The 15,570-nt window shown below is 43.8% G+C and overlaps 1 protein-coding gene across 2 annotated transcripts in view; it reads right to left on the reverse strand.

The window, feature by feature from the left end:
- EGLN1 (egl-9 family hypoxia inducible factor 1) overlaps positions 1-9,057 on the reverse strand; it is a 28,445-nt gene extending 19,388 nt beyond the window's left edge. Inside the window, exons 1-2 of one of the 2 annotated variants that reach the window (XR_014546237.1) lie at positions 4,124-9,003; positions 2,330-3,692 (exon numbers count right to left, since the gene is read on the reverse strand). Coding sequence is in view for 1 of the 2 variants with exons in the window: in XM_083606080.1 (XP_083462206.1) it covers positions 7,557-8,549 (993 nt within the window). In the remaining variant the exon portion in view is untranslated. Of the gene's footprint in view, positions 1-2,329; positions 3,693-4,123 lie in introns of those variants that run through there. The other variant, XM_083606080.1, reaches the window with a different exon arrangement.
- Positions 9,058-15,570: the final 6,513 nt, after the last annotated feature.

Here is a 15,570-nt window from a genome sequence, read left to right on the forward strand (position 1 = left end):
CAAAGCTCCTCTATGGCTTCCTCTGCCAACATTCTTCATTCTTAAGACAGCAACATTCCTTATGTTCCATTTCTGGCTTTTATCAAATCAAGGCTATGCAATGGAGGGCAATTCCTGCATCCTTTTTAACAAAAAAGAGGTTGATAATGAAGCAAATTACTGACAAATAATCACAGGAACTACTTCTTTGATATTCTTATCATCTATGGTCTGAGAAACAAACATTAATTTTAGGCACCATTGTCATTTTCTAATGTTATATTTATTACACATTATGTAACTTATGAAGAATTAGTGCACAATTTTGCTGTTTTCCCTTCCATATTTCCTTTTGAATCATGCGTACATTTAGATTTCAAGTCTGCAGATAGAGATGGTACTGTTTTATGTTGTTTATATAAAGTTTTAGGTGCTTTACAAATAATAATCTAATTCTTTTTGTAAGAATTACTCAGCACTGTCACTCAATTAGAGTTTCATTTCCAATCTCTCTCTCTCTCTCTCTCTCTCAAATAAATATGATTTTACTTTCTGAATGGGAGCTCAAGTTTAAAATAGAATAAAAAACAGTGCTTATATGTCTACATTTTATCAGCAGAGTGGCATAACTTGTTCACAGAACAAGGGATGAAGAGCGGTTGTTCTACAAAGTTCAAACCACCAATGAAGTGTTCTGGGGAGCAGTGATGTAAGGTGGAATTTTTTTCAAGTGCTTTCTTTTTTCTGTGGAAATAAGTTAATTACTAACAATAATTGGATATCAATTGCAAATACAATTAGACAATCTTCACTATTTCCAGGCTGCAGATCACTATATAATGTAATTATAAATTAATTTTGTATACCATCCTATACCCATAGATCTCAGGGCAGTTCACAACATAAAATCACAATATAAAAAACAGAAATACATTATAAAAACAAAGATAATAATCCTCCCTTCCACAACATATTTTAAAAGGGCACCTGATGTCAATCAGCCAAAGGCCTGGTTAAAGAGGAAGGTTTTGACCTGGTGCCTAAAGGTGTTTAATGAAGGTGCTAGCCTTCTTTGGGCTGTTCTATGGGCTGCTAAAATTTATTAGCATATCAATAGCCCGTCCCTGCTCCTGCCAACCTAGCAGTTCAAAAGCACGTCAAAGTGCAAGTAGATAATAGATAGCGCTCCAGCGGGAAGGTAAACAGCATTTCCGTGCGCTGCTCTGGTTCACCAGAAGCGGCTTAGTCAAGCTGGCCACATGACCCGGAAGCTGTACGCCGGCTCCCTTGGCCAATAAAGCGAGATGAGTGCCACAACCCCAGAGTCGGTCACGACTGGACCTAATGGTCAGGGGTCCCTTTACCTTTACCTTAAGGATGTACATGCCTGGGTATAATGAGGAAAATCATAGAGATTTCAGAGGTCTCTTCCCAAGATGAACTATGTTGTCAATAACCAAACCCCTTGGTCAGACAGCAGGCCCCAAAGAATATATGCATTGCAATTAAAAATCTATGTAATGTATTATCTCCCCCACACATTTCTAGTCAATTACATGTTGTATATTGATACAAAAAATTAACATGGGTACTTTTAAAAGTTTTGTTTACTAAATGTAAGTAAAATAAGTAAAACCACCTTGAGAAATGTGGGGTGATGTGTGTCTGAGGAGAGTGCATTCTCTGTGGCAGCCCTTAAGTTGCAGAATTATCTTCCCACAGAGGTACATCTGGAACATTTATTATACAACTTTCATTATAGGCTGAATATACATCTCTCTACTATGGCCTTTGACACATGAGAGATATTTTTAGGACCCATCCTGCTCTTCTGATTGTAAATTGTCTTAAATGATTTACCATAAATCTTTTTATTTTTACATTGTTGTAATCAGCCCTTCAATCTTATGGTGATGGGAAAGTAAGAAATCAAAATCAAATCAAGTAGTAGTAGTAGTAGTAGTAGTAGTAGTAGCAGCAGCAGCAAAATATTAATTAACCTCAGCCACTATTTTAGACTAATCCTCATCTCTACAGCCCCAAGTCCACACCTGCAGCAAACCTGCAGCAAACTAGTCAACCATTATCAATATTAGATAACATTTTATTTAGCAAGTTATATGAACTTTTATTAGCTCAAGCTGTTCTTATCAACTTGTGAGGTTTCTGTTTTGTTTGTTTTTCTTTACAAGGCTAAATGACAACTTCCTTCACAACCGACCAATAGGATTTTAATTTCAATTAACAAGCTTTAGTTAAGATTCCTGCCTTGTAGGGGGTGGACTCGATGACCCTAGGGTCCCTTCCAACTCTAGAATTCTAAGCAATAATAACATATTTAATGATTTTTTTTTATTTTAATTTTACTTTGGGGTAAATATTAACCAACTAGTGGAAAAATGGAGACAATAATGCAAACAAAGCTCCAGTACAAACTGATACTTTCATTGCACTGAAAGTCAACCACACTTACTAGAATGCTAATTAAAGAAAACATGCAGTAATTCAAATTTGACACTGTTCAATATCTGGACCACAGTACTACCCACTGAAGTTACATGCCCTGACAATTAAAAGGCTTTCCAAGCCAAAAAACCCCCAAAACCTGTGGTCTAACCTCATCAGCAATAGCCTGTTACAGAACTGGGCTCAGAGTAGCCCGCTTGCAAAAAGGTCTTTTAACCTTCTTTAAAATTCCAATCTATAACCTAACAAATCAAACTGGGTACAGGAAGACATTTTTTAATTCCTTTCAAGACCATTTAGTTTTATTGGCTTTATACCTATTTAACTAAAACAAGGAGGTGTTTCCTGCGTATATCTAAAACAGAGGTTAGGAAGTGACAATAAATGACAGAGTCAACACAATAAAACTGCATGCTCACAGCAAGATGTGATAAATGCAGGTAGCCACAGTGATCCAGAACAAATAACTCCAGAAGTAGTACAAGGGTAATATGTTGGTTTGGCGCAAGTAAAATGCCTTACATAGCATCAGATCATCTAGCTCAGTATTGTTTACACCACCCTCTCCTACCTGGTGACCTTCAGTTATTTTGGACTACAATTCCAATCAGCACCAGCCAGCACAGTCAATGGACTGGGATAATGGGAGTTATAGTTCAAAACACCTGGAGAGCACCTCGGTTAGAGAAAGCTGGCTTACACTGACTAACTGCAGCTCTTCAGGGTTAAAGGCGGAAGTCTTTTCAAGCCCTAGTTTGAGAAATTGTACCTGGGAACTTCTGCATTCAAAGCATGTGCTTTACCACTGAACCATGTATTCTCTTGCCCCATATACTAAGCAAACCCAGAATGTGTTGACTTGCCTTTTGTCAGTGCCATGTTCATCTGAACACACAGACTAGTTGCATTGGTCTATTAAGACTTGAAAATCTACAACTTCCAAATATCCAAGAGGTGCAGCACACTGTTAGGAACAGGATTGGCAACTACAATTTTTGGGCTGAAAACTAAGCCTCACCAAAATGTGGAGCCTTGTATAGGACGAAGAGAAATGGTGGTAATGGCAGCTGTTCCAAGTGGAAAAGTCAACAGGTGACAAGTGCCTGAAAGTTTTAAAATGGCTCTTACTGGTTTGTATTTTTTTATTATTTTAAAAAGGACATCTTTATTTCAGTTCCCCAGACACAAATCAGGTATCTGCTCATTATGAATAGTCAAATACCCTTTAAGGCAGGCATAGGCATACTCTGGCCCTCCAGATGTTTGGGACTACAATTCCCATCACCCCTAGCTAACAGGACCAGTGGTCAGGGATGATGGAAATTGTAGTCCCAAACATCTGGAGGGCCGGAGTTTGACCATGCCTGCTTTAAGGTAACATAATGCTATACAGAAATAATATTGTCAGAGGAAATATTCAAAAATGGAATTTCTGCACAATAGTGTCCTGAAAAGATGTTCACAAGCAGTTAAGCACTGTTGTATTAGAAAAATTTCTAACTGATTTTAAGTTAAAGCTATTTTAATGACCACCTATATTTTACTAATCCTGGGGCCTGTAAATAGCCATACACCTTCAAAAGAAAATTTTTACTAATACCAGTCTTCTTTGGGGGTTTTAAATTTCATGCTTGACTTATCTACTTGACATATTTGCTTTGATAGCAGGACCGGTCACTTCTGCGGACTTGTCTGCAAGACTGGACTAACCTAAGTCTGAATCTTTTTACATATCCCCTGCCCCAATATTAAACATGTTAACACAGGTCTCTCTCATTTGTGACACTAAGCACACTTTTATTAAATCTGTTTAAGATACACCTGTTTCATTTCCCTACACACATATTAACCTACAGTACTTTTAAGAAGTTATCTGCCTCTCTGCTCCATATTATATTTAAATGCTTGGTATGCCTTTAAATGAAGTACAGTAAAGTCTGCTTAATAAGCTGTATTTTTTTGGCAAACTTTTTTGCAGAGGAAGTTTTACACTGTATATGTTAAGCACCTTCTTATCTAGCACTTTGTGGATGGCTACCTCAGCAGCTCCCATGTGCTTAAGCCTGGGTGCTTGTATAGCTCAAGTCTCACAATTTAGGAGAGCGCATTAACAGTTCAATCCTATACATGTCAATTCAGAATTAAGTCCCACTGAGTTCAATGGGACTTACTCCCAAGGAAGGGGGTTATGATGTTTCACATTATCTCCAATCAGTGTTTGAAATTCCCATTGTTCTAGGTGCATTTTGCGACAGGGAATTTCATTAACGTAAGCAGTTTCTGAGTTCTGGGTGCAGTACAGCACCTAAGATTTCAGATTAAAACTGCAAAGTGGAAGGAAAGGAGGACCTTTTTCTTGCCTCTCCACTTCCAGCTACTCTTTGAAGGCTGGAGAAGAGACCTTCTTAAGAATATTAGGGAGGTGGGCAAGAGAAGAACTAGACCATGTGAAAAATGAACACAATATTTTAGCTGTAGTTCATTCATTTTCAGCTTTGTATTCTTGTTATTAAAAAATGCGCCTAGACATTCCGTTGTTGAGCCCATAACTTAGGTTTAATACGCCATTTAGCTCCTAGCTTTCATATCTGTTTCTAACACTGTTTGCAACATTATTTATTTACTGCTAACAGCCTGCTAGATATTGTATCAAAATATATATATAATGTGGTCCCTGTACAGAGATTTATAAGTTAAATTAAAGGGGCAAGTCTATGGTAACTGTCAACAGAATATAGAATCAGCATTTAAACAGATTATGCAGGCCACAAAGGCACAGCTAATCATATCAGAAGACTAAAGGTGAAACTGTATCAGAATGTTTAGAATAGAGATATTTCAGAATATTGCTTCATTAACTGAAGGGCTCCACAATTCACAACAAGAAATCTGAGATGATCCTTTGCCCCTCTACAGCCCCAAGATGTAGCAGGCATACTTGTGACATTGAATGGATTTATAGAGCCTTTCTCTCTTAATGATATTCTGATGATTTAAGAAGTTCAGCTCTCTGTAATGTCTAGGTATGTTGCTACCTTATATCAATGTTCACATTTGAAATTAGTCATGCTGAGTTTCATGCCAAACACTGTTGCACAAATAGTTTCCACTAATATTTAGTAAAGGTACAATTCTGCTAATTTTTTGTAATTTAATTAAAGCCTAGTATATCATATTGTCTCATACTGAACACGCAGGTACAACTGTTAAATGACAGTTTTATTTGCATGTTCTTTATAACAGTGGTAGATGGGATCAGAACATCTTCCTAGATAGTATATATTCTCAAGGTTAAGTTGTTGGTTTTTTTAGTAAACATGAATTCTGATTAAAATGGTTCCCCTTAAAGGGCTTTGCTACATGCTGCTGAGAGAGCAGAACTATCAGGCACATGCACTAGTTTCAGATATCAGTTCTCACCCAACCTTATCATATCCGTTACAGGTCAGAAAAAAGCAACTGTGAAGTAGTCCTAGATACTACTGGCAGTTGTACCACCTCCAGCTAGGTTGACAGAACCACAGAAGAGAAATTTTATTTGATAATATCCAGTCACAATACTGTTCATGTGATGATGTATGATGGTGACAGCACTTATATGAGGAAACACATAGTTCTTAACAATAGCTTTAGTTTGTGACTATCTTGATTTTAATTCTTATCACAATACCTAGCTTTAAAAATGAAATATTACTGTGCTAGTAAAATTACATAATCCCTAAACTCCAAAATCCATAGCTGGCCAAGTGTCACAAAACTGCAGTAAGCTTTTGGTTTCACCAGAATTCACCATCAGGCAAGATGTTATACAACTCAGGGGGTGGGGTCAAGGAAAAACGTTATTTCTTGCCTAATTAAGAATTCTGGAGAATCCAAAAGCTTGCCACAATTTTGTGACGTTCTGGATAGTCCTCAGAAAGGTACTTGACCAACTGTGGATTTTGGAGTTTTTTCCCTTATGGATCAACATGGTTAAGTTTGCTTTTTAGGACTACTGTTGGTGCTGAGCACTAAAGTTTTGATGAGTGGAGTATTGGCAGTAGTGTTACATTATTATAGAGTGTTGAATTGCTCCTGGCATCTGAAACTTTGATATGATGGCCAACATATCCTATTTTAAATGCTGATAGTGTATAAATATTATCACACCTCTGCTACACATACCTTGATAAATAGGGGGAGAGGCACTGAACCTCCAGGAACATCAACAATGTGTGAGGTTGGTTCATTTCAAATCAGGGACACCAAACTGAGGAGATACACACCCAGTTTTGAACATGGCACAATCAAAACTGCTTCAGTAGTGTCACAAATCCAGCAATATGCCACACTACTATATCATCTTTTTGTGACTTATTCTCCTGGACTACTGGACTCTGTGAAACTTTTATCATTTTCAATAGTTTTTAGTGCTTAAAAAAACACCTGACTATAATACCTCCACTTGTTGCAAGGCAGAAGCGAATAGCCTAAAAGTTCGCAGTAGAGCTACCACAGTTAGCAGTCAGGCTCTCAAGCTGACTATAAATACAGTAAGTCTTTGCTGGAACTGATGGACAGAGTGTAGTAGCTCTTTATGAATGGAGGGATCCTACACTACTTCTTCCCTGACCACACCCATCTGATTTGACTAGTAAAGCAGTATCAAGTTACTGTGGTCTCCTTACAATCACAGCTACAAGCCAGTGTAGCACAATCACAACAGTATTAATTATATGCTTAGGGAATCAACGCAGTAATATTATATATTCTCAGCATTCCTCCCTTGTGGACCTGAAAACGTGATATGGATAGGGCTGCTCGAGTTGTAGGCAAAAACAAGTTTTGCCAGCAAATCCTGCTAAGTTTAACATTAACTATGCATTAGGATAGCAACCTTCAAGAATGTGGGAACCCTTCGCTGACTCTAGCCCTCGCCATTGTCACTCACCAACCATTTGAGAATCTTGCCTTTTAAGCTGCTCTGAAATATAATATTCCTGAAAATAAGCGTGACTAGGGAATTCAATAAAGAGGAAGGGGGAGCCACCACCGGCCAGTGAAAGTCGTGAACTTGCCGCAGGTGGAAGGTTTAGAGATGGTGAGAGGGAGGAGGAGGGGGTGTCACTCACTTTCGTCCTGCCGTTGATTTTGTAGTTGCCCAGCTTGCCGTTGCAGTGGCGAATGAGATCGTCCATACTGTTCATGAGCTTCCCGATGGTCATGCAGCCAGGCTCCTTGCCTTCCACCCAGGTGATTTTGTCGCCGCGGATGTCCCGAGAGGAGTCGCTCTTCTGGCTGACCAGCTGCCCGTCCGTGAAGTGCCCGGTGTGGTGCAGGGCGCGCACCTCCTGCTCGATCTGCCCGCCCAGCTCCTTGCCGAGGAATTCGTCCACCACGCAGATGCCGTGCTTGTTCATGCAGGGCACGATGTACTCCAGAGCCAGCCGCTGCGGCACCAGGGACTTCATCTGCCCGTTGGGGCGCAGCGACTCCTCCGCGCTCAAGTTGGACTTATCCCGGTAGAGGAGCGCCGCCTTCCCGGCTCCGGGAGCCGCTGCGGCCGCTTCCTTGCCCTCCTCCCCTTCCTGCCCTCGGCTCTCTGGCGCCACTTTGGCAACGTGGTTGTTCGTTACCGCCGCCGCCGCCTTCTTCTCTTCCGAGGTAGAGTCCGGCTGCGGCTTGGCCGGGAGCGCCGTTACCTTCTTGGGGGCGGCGGCCGCCCCGTCCCCTTCTCCTCCTGCGGAGGGCTGGGGGGAGCGAGCGTGGCCGTGGCCTTGGTGTCGCTCGCCGCCGCTCCGGTGCTGAGCAACGCCCCCTCCAGCCACCGCCGCCGCCGCCGCCGCCGCGCTGGGCTCGCTCCCCCGGCAGATGAGCTTGTGCTTCTTCCAGTCCTGGCGCTGGTGCTCTTTGCTACAGTAGAAGGAGCTGCGGCAGCGCCCGCAACGCAGCAGGTTTTCCATTTTCCCGCACAGCTCGCAGTACTGCCGGTCCCGCTCGCTGCTGGCGCTGCAGCCGCCGCCGCCACCGACACTGTTACTGTCGCCGCCGCCGCCGCCTTGTCCGGCCCCGCCGCTGTTGCCGTTGCTGCCGCCGCCGCCACTCCCACCGCTGTCATTGGCCATGTTGCCGCGTCCCCCTCCTCGGTCGCCCCTGCTTCTCGAGCGGCCTTGGGAAGGAGAAGGAGGCGAGCGGCTCACTTCATCATGGCCGACCCCAGTCAGCGCTGCGGCCCCCGGCTGCCTCGCCCGCCTCCCGCTCCGCTCCTGGTGGGCGGAGGACAGTCAGCCACCAAAGCCCAGCGCCGCCGCCGCCGCCCTCTTGCCCGCCGCCGCCTCCTCCGAGGCTCGCTTCTGTCACCGCCTCATAGCGGCGGCGAGCCTCGGTGGCGGGGCAGGGAAGCAGCCCCTCTCCCGCCGAGACTGCCCGGCCCTTTCCTGCCCGGCCTCAGCCTGCAGCGCTGAGGGGGGGAAAGCCGCCGCCGAGTGCCGGCGCGAGCCCCTCGGCCTGCCTGCCTGCGCGCCTGCCTCCTCCTCACTCGCTCGCTCGCTGTGGCTGGAGTCGAGCGCGGAGGAGGAGTTTGCGCCGCCACTCACGGGCTGCGCTCTGCACGTACGCCACTTCCAGTCAGCCCGCGCGAGAGGGGAGGGGGCCGAGAGGGCTGCCTCGCGCGCGCGCCTGCCTGCCTCCGAAGCGGGCGGGCGGCTTGGCGGGCGGGGCGGCAAAAGTGAAAGGGGGCCGCCACCGCCGCCGCCTCCTCAGCAGAGGTGGGCTGGGAAGGCCTTGCCACGCGCGGTTGGCGTGACCCTCTCTTCCCCTCTTTCTTGTGTGAGGAGGGCCGGGGGAGAGCGGCCACATGGCCGTCGCTCAGAAGGGGTCCTTTCGCTGTTGGGCTGAACGGATCTATTACTTTATAGTTATTTATTCGAAGCTCGAGGTCCACCAGCCAGAGCTAGCTGGAAAACGGGGAGAGGGGAGGAATAAGTACGTTTCGTATTACTCGAGAGCAGTATACGCTCGAGTAAACTGTTCAGCATATGCTTCTCAGCAGCTGGAGGAGTGAGCTCAAAGTTCTTTCACACGCACAGTGAATCACACCTCAAGCTTTCCTGTTATTCCTGTCTAATTCAACATCCAGAAGACCTGCTCCTTGTTTCTTGTTACCGCAAACCTTTGGAAGTCTTGCTGATCTACTGCAATGATTCTATGGTTCTAACCTGGCTGCAGAGCTAACAAAAATGCATCCAGAACTACCTTCTGCCAAGAGAACCTGATGGCCTTTGCGTTGCCTCAAGTCTTGCATCAAATGGAGTTTCCTTAATTCCAGAGGTTGGGGGCACACTCCCTGGCACAGATGGGTAAACAGTGTAGTAGCCTTGGTTTTGAAAAGGATGGATCAGCTATACTTACAGAGCAGTCTAATGTATCCATCAGGTGGCATGGCCACTACCCATCTACCAGTGCAAAAAAGCTGCATCCAAACCCCACTGCGGGGCTGAGGCTAGAGAGTGGGGAAGCAGCCCCCAGCAAGCCTGGCTACCATGTGCAAGGGGCCTGGACATACTGCCAGGGAGGTGTCCAAGCATTTCAAGCGGATTCATTAGAGCTGGGAGTTGCCTTCCATCCAGAGGGTCCCTTGCCAGCTGTGGTTGGGTTCCACATGAGCTGAGGCAGTCTCGGCCCTGCTGCCATCCTGGGACTTCCCCAGGTTGCAGGTCGCTCTGACAACTCCCACAGTAACTCGCCACATCCAGCATGCCTGGTGTATCAGACACAGAGCTGCTTGCGATGCTGGGGTGCTCACTTTGCAGGGAGGCACATGGTGTTTAACCCCTGAATGCCCACCTTCCATGGACCTGTGTCTTCCTCCACAGAGCTGCTCAGCAGAAGGCCTTATGTTACTGTGCAGCTCTATTGGGCACCATTTCTGTTAGCATATGTGCTAGATCAACACATTTGCCATCAGGAAAAGTTGCACTGTGCCATCCCCCAATACCTGTGGCCCCTTCCCTGTCTGACATTGAGTGCCGTCGGTCCCTTTTTTTGGCAGGAAGGCAATCGAGGAGCTATGCTGCTCCTGACATCCTGCCCCAACAATGAGGAGGAATGTAAAAGGGAGCCCACTGCCATTTTGCTTACCCCCTGCTTTGAGCCTCCACTCCCCCCCTTTGCCATATACATTTTATCTGTCCTTAATTGTCCAGCATACAGCTTCACTGGCTTTCCATGAGTTCTAGTATTATGAGAAAGGAAAAAGCATATATCCACCTTTTTGGGATGCGGGTGGCGCTGTGGGTTAAACCACAGAGCCTAGGACTTGCCAATCAGAAGGTCGGCGGTTCGAATGTCTGTGATGGGGTGAGCTCCCATTGCTCAGTCCCTGCTCCTGCTAACCTAGCAGTTCGAAAGCACGTCAAAGTGCAAGTAGATAAATAGGTACCGCTCCAGCGGGAAGGTAAACGGCATTTCCGTGCGCTGCTCTGGTTCGCCAGAAGCGGCTTAGTCATGCTGGCCACATGACCCGTAAGCTGTACGCTGGCTCTCTCGGCCAATAAAGCGAGATGAGCACCGCAACCCCAGAGTTGGCCACAACTGGACCTAATCGTCAGGGGTCCCTTTACCTTTTATCCACCTTTCTACACCATGCATAGTCTTACACACTTCTACATGTCACCTCTTATTCATCTATCCTTTAAACTAAAGAGCCCCAGATGTTGTAACCTATCCTTGTAGGGGAGACACTCTCCATGGACTCCACTCCCCACCCTTTGTGAGTCCACCTCCTCAAAACTACTCCTCTTCTTCCTCATCATTGCTACCCCTGCTTGCTTGCCAGGCAGAGAGCTAATGAGCAAGCAGGCAGTGGCACCTATTGCTCCTCCTCCTCACCACCACTACCATCAGGGCCTGGGCCAGAGTGACAGACACAAGCAGGTTGCAATGGCTGGAGAGGAAAAGCAGGTGCAGGGGGCTCTTGTCGATGAGCCCCTGCTGGGGTGTGGGTCCTTGGCAAATGCCAAAGTATGCTGACCTTTGATGCCAGTTGTCTCCAGGAAGGGAATGAAAGGAGGAAAAAGGGGAGAGGGAAAGGTATTGAAAGTTGAGGGTTGTTGTTAGAAGGGAGGGAACAGCTAACTGTGTGTTTTTTGTGCCATGGGAAGAGGTTGCTTTTCAAAAAGGCTACATGCACCTATTTAGAAAAGTGGACAAGACCTTTATCAAAACGTTTTTAAGTGTGTATCACAGAGAAATGTACTTTTTGGCATTTGTAGTGTCGATAGGCGCCTGTGATAATCACAAAGCCACCTTATATCCTCCATCAGTACAAATATTATGAATGCTACTAGTGTGGGATCGGGGTCATGCCAGCAACAACAGGTTGTGGCCTGAGTACAGTGGTACCTCGGTTTACGACCCTAATCCATTTCGGAAGTCCATTCTTAAACCAAAACCATTCTTAAATCGAGGAACGCTTTCCCTAATGAGGCCTCCCACTGCCGGTGCCCTTCCATCGTTCGGATTCTGTTCTTAGACCAAGGTAAAGCTCTCAAACCAAGGCACTATTTCTGGTTTTGTGGAGTTTGTAAACCAAATTGTTCTTAAACCGGACTGTTCTTAAACCAAGGTACCACTGTACTGTCAATTTTAAAAGCGAGTTGATTTTAAACCTATTTTCAGTTTTATTGTATGATTGTAAATGTGTGATTCATGAATTATCATCATCAACAACAACATCCATATCTACTCTGAAAAGATGACACTTGAGTCCCCCATAACAAAATAATTATAGGCACAGTAATCTTCGCTAGCCATAGGTAATACTATATTGAATAGGCAGTGGGTGTATTAGATATTATATGACTGCTAGATTCTTTTTAAACAACACAATACAAATAAGATACTTTAAAAAAAAATCTAATTCAGGGGACTACATATCACAGAATGATAATAGGATCCAAAAGCTGAAGACTATATTCAGCAGTAGCCTGTTTTTCAGCATTAAGTAATCATAACATGACCTTCTCACTTTGCATTGTGATGTTTAATACAGTTGCCTCATATGCCATGTTGCTGGCTCACTTTGTGAAAAACAATGTTAAATAATTAATCATTAATCTAAATCTGGTTTCTATCTCTAGTTTCCTCCTAAACTATAGTGATTGTTGCCCTGATAAGGGTTTTCATTTCTGTTTCTATTGTTGAGTGAATTACTGACAATAAAGGGCTAAAAGTACTGAGCCCTGATACCTTCCCTCTCCCCAGGCCACATCCCTTAGTAGCCATGCTTTGAACCCTCATTGAGTATATTTGTCTGGCTGGAATGTGCCCTTGAACTCTGGTAATACTTCTTGTTTGCTTGGATGGAGAATACAGAGAAGTCTGTGAAGCTGCATAGAAACTCGCCTACTGTACAAAGATAAAGTTCACCTTTGATTTTGGTTCCACCCACTACCAGCATGAGGAAAGTTGCTGTGAGGGGAATATGGAGGTAGCAGAATAGGTGCTAACTCCTCAGAACTGTCTTTTGGCCTAGGTGTGAAGAAGAAGGGCTGGATTTTGTATGCACTCGCACTTCGGTGTCATTAGCACATCTCCTGGTACCTAGTATCTTTAGAAAACATCCCAGAATTCACTGTAGGTTAGTTGGAATGTGTGCAGAGGAGGTCTGGGGATTAAAAGATAAATCATTAAGAATAAACCTTTCAACATATTTCCACAGCATTCTGCATGTTGGACTTACTTGCTTCGGGAAACTGTGACACAGAGTCTTTCAAAACACAGCCTTGCTATGGAGAAAGTGAAAGAACAAAGAAAGGGAAAAAGTTATGTGCAATATAGTAGCTCTCCTGTCTTGTGATAACCAGATTAGATTGAGATTGGGAAAATACAGCAGATAGTGGAAATCATAAAAGTTGGAGTGCAAATAGGACCTGTCTTGTGATAAGAAAAGGGGGCCATTGCAGCAGCATAGTCAAACCAGTTGTGACTTCCTGCTGGGTTTCCAGCAGCATTCAGGATCCCCATAAACCCCTAGAGATGTTTGCCATCTCCCCTTACCCATGGGACCCAAGTCATCTGCCTCATTTCAGTAGCCTTATTTTATTTTGTCCTGAAAGCCCTAATGATCAAAGAGGAAGGATTTGGAAGTTCTTAAGAGATGTGAATTTTATATTATTGCCTTGACAATACATAATCTATTAGTAATGCACCCTCAGCCTGCTGAAAACGAATGGGCTTGGTCTTCTCACGACAGTCTAGGGAATTATTTCATTTTATTAGAGCGGGTATGCTTTCTGGATGATAATTTTATTCCTAATGGGAGATCGTTTGCTGAATTATGGATGTTGCTTAAACTAAAAGTGGCACTGGAGCTTGCATTTAACTAGGGCAGGATGCAACTTCTTCCTTGTGATTGGCATGTGCTGGGATCATCACTGACTCACACACACAGGGACTTTTCCTGCTCACCACAACTTCCTCATAGCTCAGAGCGAAGCCAAAATACATACACAGCTTTGGAGCTAGCATACAGAGCTCTGGCTGAACAGAACACCCAATAACTGTTTTTAGCATCAGGTGTTTAAATTGCCTTTAAACATGGAAGACCCACTTAGCTATTAGGGCTAATAGATAGATAGATAGATCTCAGGGAAGAGGAACCTCCAGGTCTGGCAGCCAAATGTAGCTCTCTGGGCTTTCTGTACACCACACCCCTCACCAGCCTCCTTTTGCATTATCCTTGAGTATTTTTTTTACCTGACTGGACTGTATCCCTGGAATGTATCCCTGGACTCCCTACACTCTGAAAAAGCTGATTGCTTGCCTGGATGGAGGCTAGAGAGGGATGTATAAGTGTGTGTAGAAACTAGCTTACTGTACAAAGGTAAAATTCACATTTAATGCTTCATCTACCTTTATCTCTGGTCTTGCTCACCACTAGCGTGTGGCCAGTGAAAGATTGACTAAGAATGGAAGGCTCCTCACCCTTGAGATATTCAGTAACACTGCTTTACAATATACCATTTATTCTGTCAGCCATAAATTTAGCTACCTGAACCATTTTTGTTTTGTATTTCCAGGAAGAACTGCCAGAGAAACCTAGTACATTCTTAGAAATAAAATTAAAGCCTTAGCTGGAATTATGCTAAAAAACACAAAAAGTGGCTAAATGATGAAATTAACGTATGATTAAAAGAAAAGAGTCAAAGAATGTACATTTATTTAAAGCCATGGAATTTATTATTGTGAGTTGGAATGTGAAATCTTGTCATTTTATTGTGTGCAACAACTTTTTTTAATTTTCTTTTGACTACCCGTGGGTTGCTTATGGACAAAATTACTGCAATCCTGTGCATACTTATTCACCTGCTGATTTCTGCTGGTAAGTTGCTGCTATAGGCACAGGAGTAGACCAGGCTGTTTACTGGTCAGTGCAAGCCTACATGGGATTTACAACTTGATCTGAAACACCCTTCTCCAGTAGACAAAGTTAAGCTGCTTCTCCCCTATTGACACTTTTCCTGGGTAGGGAATCATTTCAGGTCAGAGCCAGCCAACAGAGTGTAACGAGAACAAGATGAGGAGGACAAACAGGGTGAAGAACTGTGTATTCTCTGCCTCCACCACTCATTCCTACAGCTAATAATAGTATCCCTAGTAAGAGGAGAACTTGGAAGTAGCAAGTCACAATTAGGAATGGGTGAATCTGTTAATTTTGGTATCTTCATTTCTCATTTTTCCTATTTTAAGTTCTCCACATTTCCACATCAGTTTGTGATTTTTTTCATGACAATTCATCAGCATTTTAGTATGAATTTATCCTGATATACACAACATTGTATTTAATTTTGCCTAATATAAAGCAATTACCCTAATGTTCCCAAATATGACATATTTATATGTGCACATTAGTACATGCATTTATGTACACATTACTGGTTGGAGAACTACACTGTAAAATTAAGTTAAGTGCAAATTTTGAAGGATGACTGTGTATTGGTCCGTGTATTATTTTGGAAAGTGTGAATTAGGTAGGTTTGCCTTTTGAAATGTGAACTGAATCTAATTTCTCCCCTAACTCTAGTCACAATAATAGAAACACAATGCCAGGGAGGGGGGTTCTGGTAGGAAACTCACTCAACTCCC

Source organism: Podarcis filfolensis, assembly GCF_964270895.1.
Source record: "Podarcis filfolensis genome assembly, chromosome: 3".
NCBI lineage: Eukaryota > Metazoa > Chordata > Lepidosauria > Squamata > Lacertidae > Podarcis > Podarcis filfolensis.